Genomic DNA, 23,075 nt, shown 5'->3' with positions numbered 1-23,075 from the left:
CATTTCTGAGGATTTTCTTCCATCAACAGCACGTCATGAATGATGAATTCAGGAGGTGTCGCTCATGCACGGCTAGCCTGTAATTATCAAAGCATTGAAATTCAAACCCTAGAAAATGGTGCTCACAATTTCACAAAGCCAGCTCCTTTAAAACATTTTGCTTGTCAACATTCAACAACCTTCTAGAAAAGTCATTTGGCGTGGTCCGTGAAGCAAGTACGTCAAAAACATCGAAATTTCGTTTCTTCTACATTTGCAAGAACAGGAAAAACATTTCTATAGCCTACAAGAAAATTCACTTCTAGAATTACCCATCTGATTTCAAGGTTTCTCTCTCTCTACATACCAAGTTTACTGTGATTTTGTTGGGCTTGTTTGATGCTCTGTTATTCTTTTTTCTTTTTGAGCTTTGGTTCAGCCATTAGTTTCATGGGTACCTAATCTCGTTCTTTCTTTCTTTTTTCCTTTTTGTTTTTGGGTTTTTTTGGGTTGCAAGTCTACTTCAAATTTGTTGGGTTGATTTAGTGCTGTGTAAATAATTTTTTGCCCTCTGGGTCTTTTGAGCTAAATAAGTTTGTGAAGAAAAAAGGTTGGTAAGATATATGGGTCTGAATTGGTGTAGCTTCTCCTACGTTTGTTTGGTTGCTGTGAAAAGGTGGGAAAGGAAATGAGCATAAATTTTTCTGAAACATCATGTGCTAAATCAACTTGTCGAATCGAGCTGAGTTGATCGGTGGTCCTGGTTTTCCTGCGTGTCAATTTTTCAATTTCTAGAACAATTTTTTTTTTCTTTCTTTCAAATTATGTACTTTATCCGAGAGTATGTTGGCTTGAGATGGGATTTGTTTGAGCTTTCCTTGAAATCTATGAGGAATGAATTAGCTGATTGATGTTGTTAACTTTCAATTGCAAAAATGGAAGGAAAATAAGAAATTAAAGAACTTTGAAAGTTGCTGTTTGATTGGGTGGTAAAATTTATTGAAAATAGCAGGTGTTTTACTCCTATTTCTGGGTTTGCAGGGGAGCAGGTGGGCTAGACAAAAACATGTCTGAGAAAGGACAAGTACACCCAGATTGTCCTAATGCATCAAACCCCTACCACGAATGCACTCAATCTTGCCTCAAAAAGATTTCTCATGGCCAATCAAGCAAGGATAAGAAGAAATCAGGTAACTTTTTTCTTTCTCCTGTTTCTGTACCTTTGCATCTGCAGCTTTGGCAAGCTTTTCTTGATGAATTAAATCATTTGCAGTCTCATTTCTTATCTTCCTAATTGAAATTCATGAATTTTATATTGTGATATGAATAACGGGTTTTAATTCTAAACGGGTTTTTTCAGACTTTTGTTGACCACTTTTCATGGTGGGCGGAAAGTTTGATTTGTTTATGGCTTTCTTTTTCTTTCAGCCTTGTTCCTTCCTTATATTTTAAAAAATGGATTTTAATAACAGCTTTTAGGTTCGTCGTGGGTTTATAATGAGTCACATTTCTGTTTTCCGACAACTAAAGCGACGTTTGCGAGTGTTACACCCACATCAAATTAGAAATAATAATTTATTTTATTATATTAAAATATAAAATCTTGAAGAAAAAAATCTCCCAACAAGGACCAATATTTCTTCCAAACTGGGTGTGATTTTTTAATAAAATTTCTTCTGATTTGTCTATTCTATTAAAAAATTATGGAGTTTTCACATGATTAAGAAATACATAACATTTTGGAAAAATTTTACTTTTGTAATTGTATTCATAAACTTTAAAAAATATTAATTTAATGTATTCATCTTTCAACTTCTTCTTCCTTTATTTGTTCTTTTGTTCTTTTTTTTTTATTATTTTTTAATATCGCACATCCGTTAAAATTTTTTATTAAATCCTAACGGAAGAGTGTCAAAATTCTTAAAACATAAAAAATTGTAACAATTTTCGATTTAGGTATTGGTTAAGATTTAATGGAATTTGTAAAAGTACCTAAAATATTTGATTTTTTTAAAAATAAAAAATAAAATAAAGAGTATTTTGAGAATTTTGACATGAATTAACGAATGCACGGACGGGTAAAATTGAAAAAATAAAATAAAATATGAATATATTTTAATGTTTAAAAGTATGATCGTAAAAATGACTAAAGATGGATTAGTCTTCTTAAGATTTTTATAGACTTAATTCGACAAACATCTCTGATTAATTAAACCCAAATGCAAGACGCAAACGGTTTCAATAATTCCACGTTCTCTCAGATCCCAAAGAATATTACAACTCAGAGTCAGAGTCAACCTCCAGCCCCTTGTTCTTCTTCTTTAGAATTCTTCAAGCTTCAGCCCAAGATTTCTCCGACAGCGTTTGATCAATGGCGTCTCTTAGTTTGACTCGCCCGAGAACGAGCTGGGCTCGGGGCTGACCCCAATCTTGGCGTGACTGTCAATGGGTAGTTCTTGCCTAAGCCTTTCGTTATTGGGTCGGGTCTTACAGGGCTGGGGTGCTGTATTTGCCAAAACTAGAAGTCCTTTTCGCTCTGCTCTGTTCTCTGTGTGGTTGCTGAGAAAACGTAAGAAAAAGAAGAATAAAATTCAACTTTGAGTTGTAGTGATGTATGTCTCGGAAGATATATGAAATGAAGTATAAAGTACTTGAATTTCGGATACTTTAGGTATACCGGTGGCCGAGCCACCTTTGCCATCCCCAAGGCCAAGGGTGGGCACCCCCCTCCCACTGGCCCCCTCGAGGGATTTTTTTTTTTTCTTAAATGATTATTTTAATTAATTAGATTTGGCAAAAATACTGACGTGATAAAATCATTTTATAGGACGGAAAACACACATAATGACCCATTTAAAATCCGTGACAAACTTAATCGGTTAAAATTAAGGGTGACAATTCGTGTTCGTATGTCGAATTCGGGTCGTGTCGAGGTATGAGTATAAGATTATATAGGTCAATTTTAATCTGACCCATTTAATTAAACGGGTCAAACCCCTAAATTATAACCCTTTAATTTTCTATTGGGTTTGTGTTGAGTTCGTTGGTCATTTCAAAAATTGCCTGCTATTATATATATCGCATGTCGAGTTCGAATTATGTCGAAACATTAATATAAGACTATATAGGTCAACTTTAACCCGACCCATTTAATTAAACGGGTCAGATTCCTCAACTCTAACCTTAATCCTTTAATTTCGTGTTGAGTAAGTGTCGAATTCGTGAATTGTGTCAAAAATTGTCGTTCCTAAGGCATTCAATCCTTACCATGAATGTGATGAATTTTGCCTCAAAGAGTTGATGGAGTTGACGACTGAGGTGCTGAGGGATAAAGAAGAAGCAGGTTTTTCCCCTTGTCTTATATGGTATTTTCTCAGTGAAATCTTTCTAGTCATTTTTGTTGTGCTTCATTTGTTGGCTGATGTGGCATGGTCCTTAAACTAAAAATTCCATTTCCATCCACTAAATGTTATGGAGACCACGTCACATTAGCTTGCTTTGGTGGATGAAATGCGAATACTTGTCCGGTATATAACATTTCTCCTAAATAAATGATCCGCAATAGAAAGAGCATAGCAGCAAGGACTTACGAAATAATATGAAGGACCCGTAGGAGAAACAAATGAAGGAGGGAAAGCATTGAGAAGGTGGAAGTATGTAGGAAAAAGATCCACTCGCCTGTTGGGTGATCTATGAATCAAGGAGAACTATGGAAACGACCTGATGTATTTCATGAGCCTTATGAGCAGCCTGATGTAGAATAACTCTGATGGGCAGTTCCCCTGTAAACTGCTACCCATGTGTAATTTATTTCTATAAACTTTAACTCAATGCAACTCGGATCCTATTTTGAAGTTTCGATGTCAAATCAGTTGTTAAGTTGGATGGAAATATGAAACGGTTAAATTACCCCACAGTTAAATCTCCATCCAAATCAGCCATTAAGTTGGATAGAAAAGCATATGAAACAACTAAATTACCACATAGTTAAAATACAATTTGAAACTTCAAAATAGGATCTGAGTTGCACTGAGTTAAAGTTTATGGGGGTAATTTAGTTGTTTCATACGCTTTTCCTCACTACCACCCTTTTCTTCTTTTCTCAGGCTTTCTTTGCTCTCTTAGATTTGTTGAATTGCAGGCAAAACATCTTTTTTTCTGAAGTTTCCTTCATCCTTCGATGTTGCTTAGGTTTAACAAAAATGATAATTTTTTCTTTTGATAATCTTAAAAATGCAATTGGTCTAATAGATCTACGTGATTTAGTGTAAGTTTTGCCACCTCTTCTTTGATTGTTTTTGGAATTCAACAACAATTTTTCATTCATTGAGATGTAATGTGTAATGATTATAAGTGTCCCACATGGTTTATGTGCAATCTTAACTATATGTATATAAGTTCTTTGGTATCCTCTCCTTGCAAGCCGCTTTTTTCGAAGTTGAGTTCTACCTGAGGTTTGTATCATTTAGTATTAGAGCCAACCATCATGTCGTGTATGAGATTGGACGCAGCTCGTCGAGTATGGGGATCGAGTAAGTTGCGACTTTGTACTCGAGTCATGGAGGGGGTTGGATTAAAATGTGTTGATATTATGTATGGTCATAATGTTAAGTCATTGAGAATACTGATAGATGAATGGAGTTGCCAAGAGAGATAATTACTATCATCGAGTCAGTGTCGATAAAGTGAGCCGCCATGGACGTCAACTGCGGAGCATGGTGATATGTTACGCTCCTAAGTGTCTGTCATGGTTTAAGTGTAATCTTAACCGTGTCTATATGCTCTTATCTTAGGCACCCTCCTCTTTCTAGCCGATTTTCAATAGTGAGTTCTACTTGAGATTTATATTATAATGATATTCAAGATCATTCATTAAGAACTATTAGGGAGGAGGAGACCATGATGAGGCATGATACTGTAATCTTTTGATTCACCAATCCATGAAATTTATGCCACCTTTCCTTGTCCTCTAAAAACCTTCTATATTGCAGAATTGTGATTAGGAGTCTGCCTTGCTAATTAGAATATACCATTGGACAGGGAAAATATAGATGATACTTAACTTGAGTCGTTCATCTCTTCTCACACAGTGCATCCACATCTACATGATATGATAATTGGTTCCTAAATACATTTCTTTGTAATTGCAGGCTCCGTCATCCTTGATGTTTCCAGAAGTTTTGGCAGGAGAAAGAAGGAAAGTTCCCGGCCAAATTCCCCACAAGTGCATGACAGAGTGATTTCTCCAAACGCAGTTTACCCTTCTGGTTTTGCTTCTAAGACAAAGGTGGAAGTAGAAGATGGTGAGGATTTTCCTCATATTCATGCTAAAGAAACTTATGCCCAATATCCTTTTCTCAACAAGGTCCAAGTCAAATCCTCTCAAGCAGTGCCTACCTCTGGAATTCTTACACTGGTGCATATTCTCTCTCTCTCTCTCTCATGTACACGAATGTTTTCTTTCTTTGTTTCTTTTCCCTTTTGGTTGGATGATTAGCACACATCACACATGTTATCAATCCCCTGTTTTTTATATTGTATCCATTTGACTCCTCTCTCGTGGTGACAGCCTGACAGTTCCACAGACACTCCGAAGAGAAATGGTAACCACATCTCTGGAGAAACACCAAACAATCAGAAAGAGGATGAAAAGCTCCATGCTTCACATAACGGTGTTCGTAAGCCTATTCTTGATGACAAGGGAGAACATGGTGCTGCTTCAGAAAAGCTCCGTGCTTCACATAACGGTACTGTTCCTAATCCTGTTCTTGATGACATGAGAGAACATGGCGCTGCTTCAGCTACCGAGACCATGAGCTTCAGTTTCTCTGGTATTGCCACTGCTTTAGAAGGCAGCGATGAGGAAGAGATCCAATCTGTAGTTTCTGATTCCTGTGTCTCCGTCGGAAGATATCATGTAAAAGAAAGCTCAGCTTCCATTCTGCAGTCTATCTTTGACAAGTATGGAGACATAACTGCAAGCTGCCAGTTAGAATCATTGTCCGTGCGCTCTTATTATCTGGAGTGTGTGTGCTCTGTGGTCAAGGAGCTACAATCCAGTTCAGTTATACATCTGACCAAGCCCAAAATCAAAGAACTTTCAGCAATTCTTAAGGATGTAGAATCTGCTCAAATTGATGTCAGCTGGCTGCGAGGCGTAATCAATGAGATCACAAGAGATGTTGAACTCATCAGCCAGCACCGAGCCATTGAGTCAGCAAAGACAAACTGTGACACTGAGTTGGAAGCAAAAAGGAAAGAACTAGCATCTCAAATGGAAGATCTTTCCCTCAAAGAAAAAGAGATTGCCACTGCCAAGAAACGGGTAGCTAAAACCAGAGCTCAGTTGAGTGAGCTTGAGCTCAAAGCTTCCCAGTTCAATGAGACTATTTCGTCTATAAGGTCCAAGGTAGAAAATTTTCAGGGCAAATCCTTATTAGATGAACTTTTGTGATGCAACAGTGAACAACCAAAAGGTTTCATGTTGTAATACAATATATTTGCAATAGAACACCATAAACTAGGACGTCATATATTTGCATGTTGTAATACAATATGAAATAAATGGATTTGAGGCTTTACTTAAATTACTAATGCTCTGTTTGTTTGAGCGTAAAATATTTTTTAGAAAATATTTTCTGTATTTTTTGGTGTTTGGTGTAACCGAAAATGATAGTCAATAAAAATCATTTTCAATTTAACCATAAAAACTTCTTTAATTTTTGGAAAAGTAAACATAAATCGTTTTTTGAATTTAAACTTTTCATTCTTGAAGGCACATTTATGGGAATCCGCAACCGCTGGGTTGTTGGTAGCTAAAATCTACTGCCGGAATCTGGTTGTATTGTGCTAGATTCTGGTCATTTTGGCTAGAATCTAGCTAGTACGGTCGGAATCTGGTCAGTTTCTCCATAATTCAGCCGTACTGTGCCAGATTCCGACGAAACTAATCGGAATCTGGCCATTGCCGCCGGATTCCGGTGTAAGTGGCCAGAATCTTGCTGGCTAGTGACGGAATCTCGTCATCGGTGATTTTTCGCCGTTGGTATTTTTTCTTACAAGCCAAACGCCGAAAAATATTTTCTGAGAAATCATGAAAAAATGATTTCGATGAACATATTTTACTATAAAAATTATTTTACGTCGAAATAAACGGAGCATAAATATCATTTCTCCTCATTATACACTACCATCTTATTTGCATTCCTCATCTTTTATCTCTATTCTATTCTTAAGTCCTATAACGAATTTCAGATAGAATTCACTCTTTAAAAATATTGTACTCAATCAATGTGAAACACTTGAGATCGTAACATATTTGTATTCCTCATCTTTTATCTTTTCCCCTCTTGTATTTCTTGCTTCCCAACTAAATGGTGGCAATCAGATCCCCTCTGTTAGGGTTGAGAATTTTTGACACGACCCGCGAACCCGACACGAACACGACACGACACGAGAAAATAGGGTTAGGGTTTACTGTAATCGGGTTGACCCGGTTAAGTTAAAAAAAAAAAAAAAAACTAGTCTAACTGTCTAAGACTCCAAAACGGCAAAACTCTAATTGTCTAACACTCTAACAGTCTAGCCCGACTAACCCGAAAGGAGAAACTGAGATTCTGAGAAGTGAGAAAGGGCCGAAACGGTGGAACCCTAGCCTAGCCCGTCGCCCTCCGGCCGCACTCCGCCCGCCCTCCCGTCGCCCGCCCGCCCGCCGCACTCCGCACGCCCGACCGGCGCGACCGTCAACCATTCGTGATCCGGCCTTTTCAGTTTTCCGATTTTCCCCCTCTTTGGCTCTTTCTACGCCAAACTTTTCAGTTCCTCCTCAAGGTATGGGTGTTGGTTTGGTTTCCTTTTGAGATTTAGGTTTGATTGGTTGGTTGAAGAAGCTCTAACCGAATGGTGTTTAAAGGAAAATATTGTGGGTTGTCTATTAATTTGATTTTTCTTCCCCTGTTTCGGTTGGAGAGTCAGAGGACTGAATTGAATTAAGGTTTTTGATTTGGGGATTTTTGGGTGTTGATTTCGGTGGTAAGGGTCGGTTATGGCTTGATCGATTGGTGTTTTGTTTTGTTTTGTTTTTGTGTGGTTCTACTCTCTCTCTCTCTGTCACTTGGTACAAGGTGCGTCTCTTCTCTTTCTTCCTCAACTGCTTCGCTTCTCAAACTCAGAATATGGGAATCAAATGGAGCACATGATTATATTGTGCTGACCAGCTTGCTAGCTGTGGAAGTATACATATATATAGAGCTGATGCTTTCTATACTTCCTTCTGATTTGATGATTTCTATATTTGGATTGTGAATTCATATATCTACGCTTGTGTATGCAACCAAGGATCTGGATCATAAATTTTACCTGTGAAATGCACTGTAATGTGAAAGAAAGAACCATTCCTCTCTAAGTACTAATAAATTGCTTTCGGATGTCACACCAAACCAATTGAAGGTTGAAACAATTGAAATTGATGTCGGGCCAGGTCGGGTCGGGTCGTGTCATGTCGGGTAAACGGGTGGCACGTTTATTAGTCGTGTTTGTCGGGTCGTGTTCGGGTTACCCGATTATTAATCGAGTCGTGTTCGGGTCGCGTGTCACAACCTGATTAATAATCGGGTCGGGTTCGTGTCAGACCCGTTTATGTAATCGGGTCAGTCGGGTTGACACGAACCCGACCGGTGAACCCAAATTGCCAACCGCCTCTGTTTTCAATTTTTCTATTCGCACTTACAGTAGAACTCAATAGTTTTGATCAAGCAATTATATTTCACTCTCATCAACTTCCTAAACGAAATCATCTATCAACAAGTGAGGTGCAATACGTAAAATATTTAATTAAAATTAAATAAATTATAGAAGTTGGATTTGAACTCAAAATTTATGTTTTTATTTTAACCACCAACATTTCAAAAACACCTTAAAAGCCACCTCCCACTTTTTAAAACTTTTCTACTTTATTGAAATAGTCTTTAAAATAATTTTACTTTAATTTTGATATTATTTATAACAACCCATAAAAAAACTAATAAAAAAAATTAAATAGATATAGGGTCTGTTTGGGTTTACGATTTTAAAAAGTGCGATTTAAAATCACGATTTTAAAATGTGCGATTTGAAAAAAATGATTTTTAAAAACGCAGTTAAGCGTTTGGCAAAATCACAGTTTAGCATTTAAAATCGCAAATTAACCTTTAAAATTATGCGTTTTCAAAAAAGCACTATCTTACCTGTAATTTGAAAAAACAGATTTTCTGCTTTTTCAAATCGTAATTTTTAAAAACGCAGTTCCCAAACGATTTATATTCTGCGATTTGGTTTAAAAATTAAATAGATATAGTCAGGGAGTGATTTGTTTTTTTTTTTTTGGCATACTCGAGGACCTCTAAATTTATTGTAACTGTAAATCAAGTAAACCATAAGAATTGATTTTTCATTTTTCTTCTAAATTTATATCAATAGAAATGCTCCAAGAACGGTCCAAAATGGTTGTACCCAAATTGGACGTAGAACCCGACCCGAGGGCCCAACTCGAAGTGTTCCAAGTTTCAATGACTATACTATACAAGCCCCAGTATTTTGCAGCAATTACAACAATTCCATACACGTTCCTCTAATTCGCGATTTTCACTTCCCAATCTTCATTCCTCTTTTCCAAAACAAAACTTCCAGAGAGCGCGCTCTGTAATCGAAGCAAATTTCCTTCACAGGTTCGTCCCTTTCATCTTTGTGCAATCGAGGCAATTTATTTGTTGAGATTTAAGTTGGTTTTCTAGGGTTTGTTTAGGTTTTTAGTTTTTAATGCTTGTTTGGTCACTGGGAAAAGACTGGAAAATAAAGGGGGAAACGAAGTTTCTATCTTTCTGTTTCTTTTTGGTTATGTAATTGAATAAGATAGTCAGCTCAAATGTCTTACATGCTTACTTGATTGTTTCTTTGTTTCCTGGGGTATTGGAAAGCGGAATTTTGTAGAACTTCGAATTTTTCTCGCTCTTTCCTTTCGGTTTTCCCTGGAACGGAACACAGGATTAGTGAAATTGTTCGGATCTTTGTGCGATTTCGTATATATGGTTGTTACTCAAGACAGCCTTATAGTGTTTATAGTAAAAAAGCACACGCACATGTATAGTTTTATATGCAGTAATTGGAACTCCCTTTGTAATTCAAGATTGAATTTTAGAAATAATAAGAACGTAGTATTTGAAGCCTTGCGGCATGGTCAATTTTCGACTTATAATGTTAATTGGTTAGGAAAGAGTTCTTCTATGTGGTGGGTTTTGGTTACACGAATGCGAATAAAGATTTAATGATTGAACTGTTTTATTCAGGTAACTGAAGTGGTATAGTAGGAGGTGAGCGCAGGATAAAGATGACTGACGAAAGAGGAGTGCACCGGGATTGCAGGAATGCATCGAATCCTTATCATGAATGCAGTGAATACTGCTTCAAAATCATTGCTGAATCCAAGGCTTGGATGGAGCAAAAGGAAGCAGGTCATCTATATCCTCTTTATTTTCTATCTTGATTGTTAAGTAACTCTAATCGTTATGAGCTTGAACATTATGATATTTGTCTCTCTGTTTCCAGATTTCCCCTCTGGTTATCGGTAACTAGGGGTTAAAGCTTCCTTGAGTTTCAGCGTTACTTTTGTTATAGGGGTTAAAGCTTCCTTGAGTTTTCAGCACTACCTTTGTTGTAGTTTAGTTTTTGAGGTTTGCCTTAGGGAACCTGTCAATGTTTTCTTGGTCCTTGCAGCCCAGTATTGTTTGAAAAATTAGGTATACTTTCATCTTCACGATGTTTAAGGGCTATGCTGATTGCATGATCTGATCCTTGTGGGACCCATTCTTTGGGACATTATAAGTGTCTAAATTTTTATCATCGTTCAAGGCAGATTAGGGATTTATATTAGTTATCTATTTTGTTAGTATTTCTCTATTTTTCTTTTTATCTAGAGCTCTGCCCCACTTAGTCTATAACATTGCCTAATTCTTAAAATATTCACATTTAGGATTCTAAATTGATATTCGAGTATAGTATGTCATTTGCAAGATTCTAGGTTTTTAACCATAATGTATTGCTATGTCATTATGCGTATTGCATGGAGTTCTACGTCCCTTAACCTTGGTACTTCTATCAGATGTAGTGCAAGCTAGTGGTTTGAGTGGTCAGTCCAACTCTGGTGCTCTAGAGCAGGATGAGGATCTTCATGATGACAGACAAGATTTTGAAGATCATGCTGATGGTGATAAAGACTATCCTGTCGAGGAGAACATAGAAGATGTCACAAAACTCACAGGGAGGAAGAAGAAATTGTGGGAGTTGAGAAATAAGATGGTGAGGTTGTCTTTAGCTTTAATAAATAAGCTCGTGTTCTAAAATTGATTGGATTTAAGAGGAAAAAAAAAAAAAAGAATAGTTCTATAATGTTTACTATTGTAATTATTTATAAACCTTTTGAAATTAAATTGGCTTATGGCTGTGTGATGGCAGATGAAGGCAAAAAGCGACAATCAAAAAGAAATAGCAGCTGAAAAGAAAAGAATGGAAGCTCCAACTGAGTCGAGGGGTATATCTAAGCAAAAATGGATTGACGAGAGGAAGAAAAAAATTGGCAAACTTCTAGATGCTAATGGTCTGGATATGACAAAGGCTTATATGCTAGATACACAAGAGGCTGCAGAATCAAAATATAAGAAATGGGAGAAGGATCCTGCTCCCTATGGTTGGGATGGTATGTTTATATATAAATTTACGCTTTTAAATTATGCATGTCTGCCTTAGGTTCATACAGACTCAAATTTCATTTACCTTTATTGACTTGTATGAATCTTGGAACAAATAATAAGCTGTGAACACAATTAATAAATGTGTGTTACTATCAAGTTGTTTCTGCTTGTTGAGATTATAGAATAGGGACACATTTATATGGGCTTTAGAAATGGCACACGTAACCCTAAGGTGTTGGCTCAAATGGTAAAGGCATTGGTCTTTGTGATAGTCCCATGAGGTCTAAGGTTGAAATCCCTTTGAGAGCAAATAATTCTTTGGGGCCAGCCCGCTGGTGAAACCAGAGTATTATCCGATCCGTGTGCAGTGGGGGCTTTATACGGATCCGAGGTTTACCTTATAGGGGTGGGTACACGAAATGGCCCTACCTTGGAGGGGTTTCTTGTCATTAAAAATAAATAAATTTATTAAAAAAAAAAAAAAAAAGGAGAAAAGAAAAAAAAACACACGCATGAGAATACTTCTCTAGCATCATGGATGCACCATTAGAAGGACGTAGATTGAGGAACTCAGTCAAGGAATTCTGCTGCTCGTCCTAGGAGCTTTATCAAATTGAAATTGCATTGGAATTATAGTCTTTAACTTCACAATATCAGAATGATGGCATTACCTCTTGTTAATGTTTAGACAGGTTACATTTGTTGTAGTCTGATGATTACAGAATCATGTCTTAATCTTCTTTTTCTTCTCTAAAATACATAAATTGATACTTAACAAAAAAGAACTTGAAGGAACATGAGTGATGTAGGGAACATATATTTCTTTGAGAATGAAGCTAACGCATATTGTTTTTACAGTTTTCAATCAGAAAACTTTGTACGATGCCTATAAAAAGCGGACAAAGAATGTTGAGGTCGATTTGGAAGAATATAACAGAATGAAAGAAGCTGATCCAGAGTTCTACCGTGATGCTTCAAGTCTCCAATATGGGAAGGTACAATTTTGTTGAATAAATGCAATGCTTCCTGTGGTAGATCTGGCTTATAGAGTTATAGTAACTCACCCAAAAAAAAAAAAATGATCTGGCTTATAGTAGGGGACTTAAGCTATGATTTTTCCTTCATCTCGCAGGCAGCAAAGACCTCAGAGGAAAAGATTGATAGGATGGTGAAGGAACTCAAGGACCGGGATGAGAAACGCAAGTCATTTAGCAGGAGGAGGAGGTTCCATGAGGAGAAGGATATTGACTCGATCAACGACCGTAATGAGCATTTCAACAAGAAGATTGAACGAGCCTTTGGTAAATACACACTAGAGATTAAAAACAATCTCGAGCGAGGAACTGCATTGCCTGACTAAAGGTAATTGCCTACAGTAACGAACTGTATTCTGATGTTTTTGTCTTATTGTGTACAACTCTTTCTGTCTGCCCAATGGATTAAATGATATTCCATTGACTGAAATGTGGGAAATCAGGTTCTCCTAAACTAAATAGTGAAGTTGGATGGATTGAACTCGTGCAAAAATTTCAAATGAAATCCAGTTAAATTTGAACCGCCTTCCAGCCCCAGGGTCTGTTACAGCATTTCCATGTTGTGTACGACGTGTTTGACATTTGAAGTTTTATCTCGTATCCCTACATATGTGAATGCTTCTGATGACACCCATCATTGACCATGTTCCATGCGCTTAGCAATGAGGTAATTAGATTTTGGTCAATTTAAAAGAAAGATTAATGTCCCATCTTAAATTACCCAGGGCCTTAATCCTTGAGTTGACATTCAAGCGGCTGGAATTCCTTCCTAGTGACGACCATGAGGGACGTCCAAAAAAAAGAAAAAAACAGAGTCGCAGTTTACAAATGTGACAGGAAATTAGATGGGTTTGCAATTTTGCATACCATTGAAATTTCAGAAGCATCATTTTCAAAACACAAACGAATTGTTCACACCTTCGAGTAAAAAAGCTATATTGAGCTCTTAAAAATGTAACCTATTTCCTATTGCATACCTTAGTTCTCACCTGCCCCTCGTGGGACCTTTTACAATATAAGTTGCGCCTAAGCTGACCGGCTATCATGTTAAATCACCATTGATCTCAAAAGTTAAAGAAATAATAAAAAGATGTAAATTCAATAACTTAATGAATATTTTAACGAGCAAGGATTGGAAATTTTGCATTTGGTTGTTCAATTTATCAGCCAATTGGGAGAGATTGACACAAGCTCATCCTAGCTGGAAGAAGAAGTTAGAAGCTAATAGAAGGCTTAAGGTACGTTTGGGATTGCGATTTCGTAAACAATAAGTGCGATTTCAAATCAAATCGCAGAACATAAATCGTTTGGAAACTGTGTTTTTAAAAATTGCGATTTGAAAACGCAAAAAAAAATCTGCTTTTTTAAATCGCAGGTGAGATGGTGCTTTTTTGAAAACGCGAAATTTTAAAGGCTAATTTGCGATTTTAAATGCTCAACTGCGATTTTGCCAAACGCTTAACTGCGATTTTGCCAAACGCTTAATTAAAAATCATTTTTTTCAAATCGCACATTTTAAAATCGTGATTTTAAATCGTACTTTTTGAAATCGCAAACCCAAACGGACCCTTATTATCGTTTGAGTGGTCTATTAGTAGTTAGAAAGGCAGTTGGTATTTAGTTAGTCGTTTTTATTGTTGAAGCATAGGGTTAGTTGAGTCTTGAATTGTATAAAAGAGAGGGAAAGGCTGAGTGAAAAGTATTCTGTATTGTAAGATTGTTCATTGTGAACTTTGGAGGCCTTGGCTCCTTGAATTGCCAAGAACTCAAAGATTAGCTATCTCGAATTTGTCATTTTAATAAAGTTCTCTCATTTTATTGGTTTCTTCTACTTCCATTCTCAATTTCTTTCTATTTTCTGGATTAAATTCTTAGGAGAATAACAGGCGTGTTACAGAGATCCCAAATGCATGTCCAAGCAAAATCTCTAGTTGTCCAGACACCTTGCCGGACAGGTGAGCCCATTGAGGACCTCTGATCTCATGCTAGAGCCGGCGGGTAAGTGAATTGCAACCAATCCCGGTCGTAAAGCAAAGTTGAATGGTAGCGAGGAAAACCTCCTCGTGATCGTGATAAAGGGTACTGGACCACTGTCAGCCTGAATTTTGACCCTTCGAGGACCTTTAAGAGACAGACTTCAAAGAAACGACCTATTTGTATTAAAGATTTCCCCCATTTTATGTGCTAAAAATAAATAAAGGCAAATTTTAAAATTTACTTTTCTCTTTTCTTTTTTTTAATTAAGCTTTTGATACGGTTTTTGATGATGAATGAAGCGGACCCTACCCACTTCACCCACCCCATGTGATGCCATGACATGCGATCCTATGGTCCCATGACACGTGGCCCTCAGAAGCGTGACAGTGGGGGTGTGGTACTGGCACATCCTCGAATCCCATCCGGCTTTCATTTCTCTGCTTTTTTCTGGGTTCGTCGTCCCATTGGTTGGACCTTAGTCCAAAAAGCGGACACACTTGTCTTGCCAGAATGTCAAGGCGACCTTTCGAGAGTGTGAGAAAAGCTGGTTTCAAGCACACTGCACACCCCACTCTAGTCGGAATCCAAGGTTCCCAATGGCTTGCTTACTACTACTCAAACGTTTTGGCTAAATTGGCAAAGATTAAGGGTAATTTAAAATGGTTTCAAAAATCCTTTTCTTGTCAAGAGAATTTTGAATTGGTTTCAAATCATTTTCTAATCAATTAATTTCGTATTTAGTTCTTGTCGATTTGCGACATGTGCTCTGATAAACAGGCATAACGAAAGAAGATTAGGGAGAAGATTGGAGAGAGAGAGAGAGAGAGAGAGGTGCAACAACAGGGAATAAAAAAAAGGAGAAGCACCACCACTAGTCATTGAACAATAATAATATGATACACATCATCCAATTCTAACAATAAAAGATTAAATTATAAAGAAAACAAGGAAAAGAAGAAGAAGGGTCATCATCATCAACATCCTCGATCTCATACACGCAAACAAACAAATAGGGGCGAAAGAGAAATGAGAGACATCAGAAATTTTTTAAGTTGAGGTTTTTTTGTCTGTCTCTTTAGTTGGTGGGGTTGCTGCGGAAGGATCCCAAAGCCTTGATCGCCGCTGCTCTCAGTATGTACTGGTGGTACGCCGCTGCAGCCAGCGCTCCCACAAATGGGCCAACCCAGAAGATCCACTGCATGCCCACACCCATCACATATATATATAACCTATTTTTGTTAATAACTCAAAAACAAGAAAGAAAACAAAAAAAAAAAAACCACAAAATTTGTGTATATATATACTTACGTGGTCATCCCAGACTTTGCCATTGTTGTAGATTACAGCAGCTCCAAAGCTCCTAGCTGGGTTGATACCAGTTCCAGTGATGGGGATGGTGGCCAAGTGCACCATGAACACAGCGAACCCAATAGGAAGCGGAGCCAAAACCTGCGCGCAGACAAACATGAAAACCATATACCACCATATGGCCTAAAAAAAGCAACGAAACTTGAACATGAAGCAACAAAAAGTTAAAGGGTACGTTACATACAGGCACGTGAGAGTCACGAGCGTTCCTCTTTGGGTCGGTGGCTGAGAAAACGGTGTAGACCAGCACAAAGGTTCCGATGATCTCAGCACCCAAGGCTGTGCCAGTACTGTACCCTGCAGACACAGAGTTAGTTCCACCTTGAAGCCTGTTGTAGTCGTGCTTCATGAAAGCCTTAACCAACCCAACACCGCAAATAGCTCCCAAGCACTGCACCACCATGTACGACACAGCACGAATCAGCGAGACCTTCCTTGCCAAGAACAACCCGAACGTCACAGCCGGGTTAATATGCCCACCTATATAGCAACAAGCAAAATTAGTTCAAAGAAAAAAGAGAGAAATTTCAAGCAGTGAGGGGTATGGGGTTTTATTTTACCAGAGATACCGGCGGTGCAGTACACAAGGACGAAGATCATGCCACCGAAGGCCCAAGCGATACCCAGAAGCCCCACGCCGCCGCAGGGTTCGGTGGCCTTCTTGTGCCCAATGACAGTGGCGATAGTGACGTAGAGGAAGAGGAGGGTGGCGATGAACTCGGCGATGAGGGATCTGTAGAAGGACCAGAGCCTGAGCTCCCCCAGGTCGAAGAGTGGTGCCGGTGGAGGGTCCACGTAGTCCTTGCCATGGTGGTGGCTCTGCCCCTCTTCGCTCACTTCCTTTGACATCTTTCACACAGTCCTGGTGATTCTGTGAAGCTCTCTCTCTCTCTCTCTCTGTGTACGTTTCTGTCTGTTTCTCAAAAACTCTCTGTGAGCTGAAAGAGCGAGGGTGAGAAAGTTATAAAGAGTGTAGAGAAGGGCAGGGGGAATGGCGCATTTTATGGATAAGCCAATGGGCATTTTGGGAATATAATGTAGTGCCAATAAAATATTTTTTAAAAAAAATGGTTGGGAAATAGGAATGAGTCTTTTTTGACAGAAAGGATTAGGATTAGGGTTTAGAGAGGGGTTGGAGTGGGACCCGAGGTGTACAGCGAGCCCATGTGAGGGTTAATCATCGATCGCTTGGGTTGTAGGGCTCATGGCTCATTCGTCAGCCTGGCATCCAACCAAAAGCCACGCCACGCCTACAGGCTACAACGGTTATTTCTTTGTCTTTTTGCCCTCCTCTCTCCTCTTACCTCTTCTTTAGGGCAACCCTTCTTCACTTTTTGGGGGACCCCTAATTCCAGCCGGACAGGTTTTAAAGAACTAAAAAAAGGCCTTTTGGGTGTTTGTTAATGGTAATCAAGGGCACTAGTGCATGTTACAACACTATAAAAAGGCCTTTTGGGTTAATTTCAAGATGGGGGGCTACTTCTTTGTGGGTTTTTGTTATACGGAAACTAACTGTTTGAGATAATGTTATAAAGAGGGCTAGTGTCCTTTTTTTTTCTATAGTCTAAATATTAGATAACTTTTAAATTATTATTGAATTTAAGATAATTATTATTAAATTTTTGTCCCATTAACTATCACGATAACTGTGATAATAAAAATATGTTTAGGCTTTTGGACGGTTTAAATTTGACATTAATTGACAGGGAAGTCTGAAAAGATAAAGAGCATTTAGATATTCATCATAAGGAATCAACCAATAAATTAATTCAAAATTATATATAGATATATAGGAAAATAATTCTATAGACAACTCATGATGATGATTGATGAATGAATCTATTGCAAGTCATCGTCACATCCCTGAAGTAACTTTCATAAATCCCTTCCAAGTTAACCTCCTACCAACAATTCACAACAGGCTCCAATTTTATATTATTCTTTATTTATTCTCATTTTAGTTCTGTTCTTATCTCGTTTGGCTGCTTCAAAATGTACATAATAAAAAAATAGTAATTTTGAAAATGCAGTTAGATATTTTGTAAAATATGTGAAAGGGTATTATTTTCTATTTTAAAAATGTGGTTTACCCTTTAAAATTATATGTTTTAAAAAACGTACAATTTGTCTGCCGTGTGAAAACTTAATTTTTTTATTTATTTTTTTTCACATTTTCAAATCGTCGGTAGCTCCTTTTGTTAGAATTTTAGAGAAATTTCATTTAACTCTATGGCTTTTGCAATTTCCCTTTCAAAATTTAAAAACTCTCAATTTAATGTATCGAACTTTTAATTTTTTGCAATCTCATCCCTACCGTTAGAGTTCAAGGTTAAATCAAACGGTCAAAATGTAAAATGATCCTTATACTCCATGTAAACTTTATAAAATTACAAATTTTCCCTTAATTACAATGAATTGTTTTTAAAAATAAGGGTATTTTAAAAATTTCTCATTCCTCCATTAGGATTTAACCTCAAACCCTAACCAAATGGGTGATATTACAAACAATCGAAAGTTCAATAATCTATTTTTTTTTTTTTTAACTTTAACGAAGATTGCAAAAGTTATGGAAGTCAAAGGTTTTATTTAAGTGAAGTTTTTTTCCTAAAATTTTTATTTTTTTATCTCAAGTTTTCTCTTTTCAAAACAAAAGTATTGACGGATAATCCAAACACAAAAAACAATTTTTACTTTTATGTCATATCATATATTTTTTTTTCAAAAAAAAAAAAAAACTATAATATAAAACACATTAACAAACAAAATATGAGAAATTTTTCTATATTTTAAACTGCTGCTTTTTTTTTAAATTGCTTTCTCAAATGCAACACTTTTTTTTTTTTGTATATATATTTTGTTTAAAAATGTGTATTTTTATTTTTTACCATGCGAAATCGCGGGACAACCACAGTTTATGTTGTCAAAATGATCATTGTTTGCCTCAATTAAGCACGTCCAACGTGCTTAAATTAATGATCAAAACGTGGGTCGTTTTGTAATGAAGTTAATAATAATAGATGATTTGATTTGAACTGTGCTCTACTGTGGACGACCACCGGGACCAAAATACCCCCCGAAAACATTCTCTTTGATTGTTTAATGGTTGGTGCGCCAACCTGGTTAAATCGTCGTTCGATCTGTCTTTTACTCATTGTTTTGTCCTTATCCACCAACGGCACTATTCCGCGCTCAAGCACGGTGGGATGATGCACTGCAGATCATGACCATTGAGAGTGATGTGCCCTCCTCCTCCTGATTGCAAGATCTGGTGCTTTTCACAAGATTACTGTGGGGAATGTGATTTTTATGTACAATTATACAAATCTTGCAGAATTTATTATAGGTGGTTGTATTTGAAAATTAAAAGTTATTGTAGTTTGGAAAAATAAATTTAGCCCCCCCTAAACTTACATTTATTTGATGTTTGGACTACCAAACTTTCAAACTACAATAACTTTTTTGGACAAAAATTATTCAAAATATCATATTTTTTTTTTTAGGTTGTTTTGTCAAAATTACTCCAAAATTATTTAAAAATCACCAAAAAATAATTAAAAAAAATTGAAAGGATGGCTGAACCAACCTTGTTATTTGTGAATGTTGAACAGAGTGCGGTTGGACAGGGTCGACTCGATAAATTTTGAAACTTAAACCGACAAGTTTAAGTGAGGCAATTTTCTTATATTTAAATATTAATTATATATTTTTTTAATTTAATATGTCAATTATAACACTTTCTTTTACTTGTAAAATGTATTTTAAAACCTTTTTTTTAATAACTTATTAGATATAGAATGACTTATTATTTTTTTCAAATACATAAAATAATAAGATTTAAAGAAAAATAAAGAGAAAAATGAAAATAAGTTATATAATAATTGATTTGTAATATAATATAATTTCAAAAAAAAAAAATTGTTGGACATTAAAAACGAACCAATAGAGTAATTCTGTCTATGATGTACGACAAAAACAATGAGAATTTATGAATGTTGGACTAATTTTATAAACGTAAAAATGAGACTTTTAAAAAGAATAAATAAGTGAGACTTTTCAAGAATATATGGATTTTTTTTAGACTTTCAATTTGTAATTACTTTTGCATGATTGAGGGCTTGAATTATAAATTATTTATTAAATTTTTACCATACTAGAGTCATTAAATTTATTTTGAAAATAACTTTTATTGTACAATTATTAAGTTGGGGTCTTAATTAAAGAGTATTTTATTAACTTTTTACCATATTAGAACCTTAAAATATTTGTTTGAGTATTAATTTTTTAAAATTATTAGTTGAAGGTCATATTCAATTGAGAACTTTAGACGGCCGTCTAAATCGCTTAAGACCCGAGCCGCCCATGCGGCCCAACTTGGACGGACTATGTTAACATTACATAACAATTCTACGAGAATAATCAAAATCATGATTTTTTCTGAAAATTTAAAAAAACACGTTCACAATTTTAGGTTTCAAATGACTTTGGCATGAACCAAAACATTCCCAAAATGTGTTAAGAAAATAGTAAAACAAAGACTTTTTGTGTGGCTCGAAACGGGAGAAAGACTTTGTTTTTTGAATCCATTTTGACCCCATTTTTGTAGTTAGGTGAATGGGGGTTGATAGGGTGCCCCGGCATGTTTAAACATTCCCTGAAACGGGTAGTCCGACACCCCCTGGTCTTCGCTGGATCATGAAGGAGAAGACCTGATGATCCTAAAAAGGTGAAACGTGATAATCAACGTTCACGTGGCTCCAGCTGTCAGGTATCTAATTCCGGAGGGTCCCACTGCTGTCTTCGTCGTTATCTGCTACGTTTCCACGTCAGGCCCCCACCCGTCAATCTCACCACGCCAGCTCTGATTAATACCAATTCTGTGTGACATTTTTTTTTCTTTCTTTTTTCTTTTTTTTCAAAAGTGTGATGTATTTTGGAATGACTTTTTTTTTTTTCTGCAAATTTTTTTTCATGCTCATTATTTTGTTATTGAAAAAAAAAAAAAGGCGAAAATCATTTAAATAATTTTTTAATCCAATTTCATTTTTGGGATGTTTTAAAAATAATAATTCGCCTTTTAAAGTTTAAATACTTGCTTTAATATTATAACTACACATCTTAGACCCAAAAAAAAAATCTTCTAATCTAGGGTTAAGAGTATTTCAGAATTTTTTTTTTTTTTGGTTTTTTATATTAATAATTCCATTTATAACTAAAACATTTATCTTGAAATGAGGAAAAAAAAAAACAATTATAACACTTTTTGTTTGTGGTTGGTTGAGGGTGGATAGCATTTTTATTCAAAGTATTAAAAGAATATTAGATTCCCTTTCATTTTAAATGCTGTCTATTTATATATCTAGTGGACTCGTTATACTTTTTTTTTTTTTTTTTTAAATCAAATTGATTATTGAGTATTAAAAATTGTAATAAACATACTAAAAAGATGTATCTAAAATGCACGTGAAAATCACATGTTCTGTTAAAAATGTATGCAGAAATTAAAATTACATGTAAAAATCACGCGCATTTTAACCCCAAGGGGTTAGTCTAGTGGTTAAAGCTTGAAGATTCTAGGAATATTATTCCTTGAAGTCTCGAGTTCGAGACTTACTGGGTGTTACTTTTTCTTTGGGACCAGCTACCTGGAGCGTTGGGGATAGGGTTAAAGATTAGTCTGCGAATCCTAATTGTGCCTCTACGCTATGTAATTGTCCAGTCGTGAGTTAGTTCGAAATACTATTCGATTATAAGTGAATCAGGATACCGTGATAAAAGATAAAAAAAAAAATTAGAAAAATCTATTCTTGTAATAAGATCGCCATCGATAGAGTGATTATGTGAAAGAGTAAATGTTTTTGTTGTGATTAAAGAAAATACTTGAAAAAAATCATAGTATATTATTATAAGAAAATTTATTTGCAAAATCATCTATATTGAAGTAGCTTTAAATGTTTTTCATTTGTCCACATCCTGCCAAGTGTCCCCGTTTACTCAAAACGGCTAGACGCTTCCAGAGCCCTGTTTCAACCGTTGGAGAATGAGAAACCGGTGGGCCTCTAGTTAATTTCTTTCTATATTAGCTCATCCCAACGGTCATATTAATATTTGATTGTGGCGGTCAAGCGCACGTTAGCCGTGGTCCCCTCGGGGCCCAAACAGGTGAGAAGTCGACCCCCCGCTATTTTCCAAAGCGGCTTTTGCTTACCTTTTGGTTTTTCCTATTGGCGAATATCACACTGCCTTTGTGGCTTTGTTTGGTTGCCAAGAAAACTGAAAACCACACAATCAAATCTAATCAAAACAAATTTTCTCGGTCAAATCACATCAAATCAAGCAAAAGACTGTTATTCTTTAGCCTATCAAGCTAAATGATTTAATTATAAGAAGATTAAATGAATATATGGTTGGCCACTAGAAGGAGTACTTGTCCCATTCACAACCAACTATTTTAATAAATATTTTGTTAAAATTTAGTTAAAGAAATTAAAGTTTTTTTTTTTTAAATAAAATTTAGCTAGCTATTTTTCTAAATCACCTATATTCTACTTATTATTTTAACTATCAATTTTTACTGTTACATTTAAAATATTATTATTTTTTCTCTGTTTTTACTATTTCTAAATAGAAATGAGAGTATCAAATTGAGTATTTTATTAGTTTTTTTAATGCATTATTGAGCTACAGTTCAACATTGAGCACCGTAGCAACTAGTCAAATCCTTAGCCAAAATGGTAACCAGATGTAACGTTTTTATGTTAATTTTTGTAGAAAATGAATTGTTTGAGATTGCATTTTAAAAAGATTGTAATTTGAAAATGTAAATAAATCTGCGTTTTCAAATTATAGTCAAGAGAGCGTTTTTTTTTTTTATTATTGTTTACAATTTTAAAAGTTAAATTGCAATTTTAATCGTTAAACTACAATTTTTTATCAAATGTTCGACTGTAATTTTAGAACTCACATTTTTCGATTTGCATATTTTAAAATTGCATTT

The 23,075-nt window shown here is 35.9% G+C and overlaps 3 protein-coding genes across 4 annotated transcripts; 2 read left to right on the top strand and 1 right to left on the bottom strand.

Annotated features, from left to right (window-relative positions):
- Nucleotides 1-50: 50 nt before the first annotated feature.
- On the top strand, nucleotides 51-6,573 carry LOC133882327 (uncharacterized). 2 transcript variants are annotated; one of them, XM_062321469.1, is made up of 4 exons: nucleotides 51-326; nucleotides 1,021-1,169; nucleotides 5,130-5,395; nucleotides 5,549-6,573. In XM_062321469.1, the coding sequence occupies exons 2-4, from the start codon at nucleotides 1,046-1,048 to the stop codon at nucleotides 6,431-6,433; spliced, it is 1,275 nt and encodes a 424-aa protein (XP_062177453.1). In that variant the 5' UTR covers nucleotides 51-326; nucleotides 1,021-1,045; the 3' UTR covers nucleotides 6,434-6,573. The 2 variants fall into 2 exon arrangements, with proteins under 2 accessions (XP_062177453.1, XP_062177454.1); XM_062321470.1 differs by having other exon boundaries at nucleotides 326-433.
- A 2,982-nt stretch (nucleotides 6,574-9,555) lies between these two features.
- On the top strand, nucleotides 9,556-13,257 carry LOC133882931 (uncharacterized). Its single transcript, XM_062322172.1, has 6 exons — nucleotides 9,556-9,683; nucleotides 10,302-10,466; nucleotides 11,114-11,310; nucleotides 11,467-11,707; nucleotides 12,561-12,697; nucleotides 12,835-13,257. Exons 2-6 carry the CDS (start codon nucleotides 10,343-10,345, stop codon nucleotides 13,060-13,062), a joined length of 927 nt encoding a protein of 308 aa, XP_062178156.1. The 5' UTR covers nucleotides 9,556-9,683; nucleotides 10,302-10,342; the 3' UTR covers nucleotides 13,063-13,257.
- A 2,303-nt stretch (nucleotides 13,258-15,560) lies between these two features.
- LOC133882841 (probable aquaporin PIP2-8) lies at nucleotides 15,561-17,057 on the bottom strand. Its single transcript, XM_062322062.1, has 4 exons — nucleotides 16,642-17,057; nucleotides 16,266-16,561; nucleotides 16,022-16,162; nucleotides 15,561-15,908 (listed from the first exon to the last, which is right to left on the bottom strand). Exons 1-4 carry the CDS (start codon nucleotides 16,928-16,930, stop codon nucleotides 15,789-15,791), a joined length of 846 nt encoding a protein of 281 aa, XP_062178046.1. The 5' UTR covers nucleotides 16,931-17,057; the 3' UTR covers nucleotides 15,561-15,788.
- Between the last annotated feature and the right edge of the window lie 6,018 nt (nucleotides 17,058-23,075).

This window comes from Alnus glutinosa, chromosome 11 (genome assembly GCF_958979055.1).
Source record: "Alnus glutinosa chromosome 11, dhAlnGlut1.1, whole genome shotgun sequence".
Taxonomy (NCBI): domain Eukaryota; kingdom Viridiplantae; phylum Streptophyta; class Magnoliopsida; order Fagales; family Betulaceae; genus Alnus; species Alnus glutinosa.
This window is presented reverse-complemented; position numbering and strand designations above follow the sequence as displayed.

What these genes read in the sequence shown, in the direction of transcription:
- LOC133882327 (XM_062321469.1), top strand. Translation starts at nt 1,046, where the DNA reads ATGTCTGAGAAAGGACAAGTACACCCAGATTGTCCTAATGCATCAAAC. An exon ending in CAAGGATAAGAAGAAATCAG is followed by an intron (nt 1,170 to 5,129) that starts GTAACTTTTTTC and finishes TTGTAATTGCAG; the next exon opens with GCTCCGTCATCCTTGATGTT. An exon ending in CCTCTGGAATTCTTACACTG is followed by an intron (nt 5,396 to 5,548) that starts GTGCATATTCTC and finishes TCGTGGTGACAG; the next exon opens with CCTGACAGTTCCACAGACAC.
- LOC133882841 (XM_062322062.1), bottom strand. Translation starts at nt 16,930, where the DNA reads ATGTCAAAGGAAGTGAGCGAAGAGGGGCAGAGCCACCACCATGGCAAG. An exon ending in CTGCACCGCCGGTATCTCTG is followed by an intron (nt 16,562 to 16,641) that starts GTAAAATAAAAC and finishes GTTGCTATATAG; the next exon opens with GTGGGCATATTAACCCGGCT. An exon ending in GCAAAGTCTGGGATGACCAC is followed by an intron (nt 15,909 to 16,021) that starts GTAAGTATATAT and finishes GTGGGCATGCAG; the next exon opens with TGGATCTTCTGGGTTGGCCC.
- LOC133882931 (XM_062322172.1), top strand. Translation starts at nt 10,343, where the DNA reads ATGACTGACGAAAGAGGAGTGCACCGGGATTGCAGGAATGCATCGAAT. An exon ending in TGCTCCCTATGGTTGGGATG is followed by an intron (nt 11,708 to 12,560) that starts GTATGTTTATAT and finishes TTGTTTTTACAG; the next exon opens with TTTTCAATCAGAAAACTTTG. An exon ending in CAAGTCTCCAATATGGGAAG is followed by an intron (nt 12,698 to 12,834) that starts GTACAATTTTGT and finishes TTCATCTCGCAG; the next exon opens with GCAGCAAAGACCTCAGAGGA.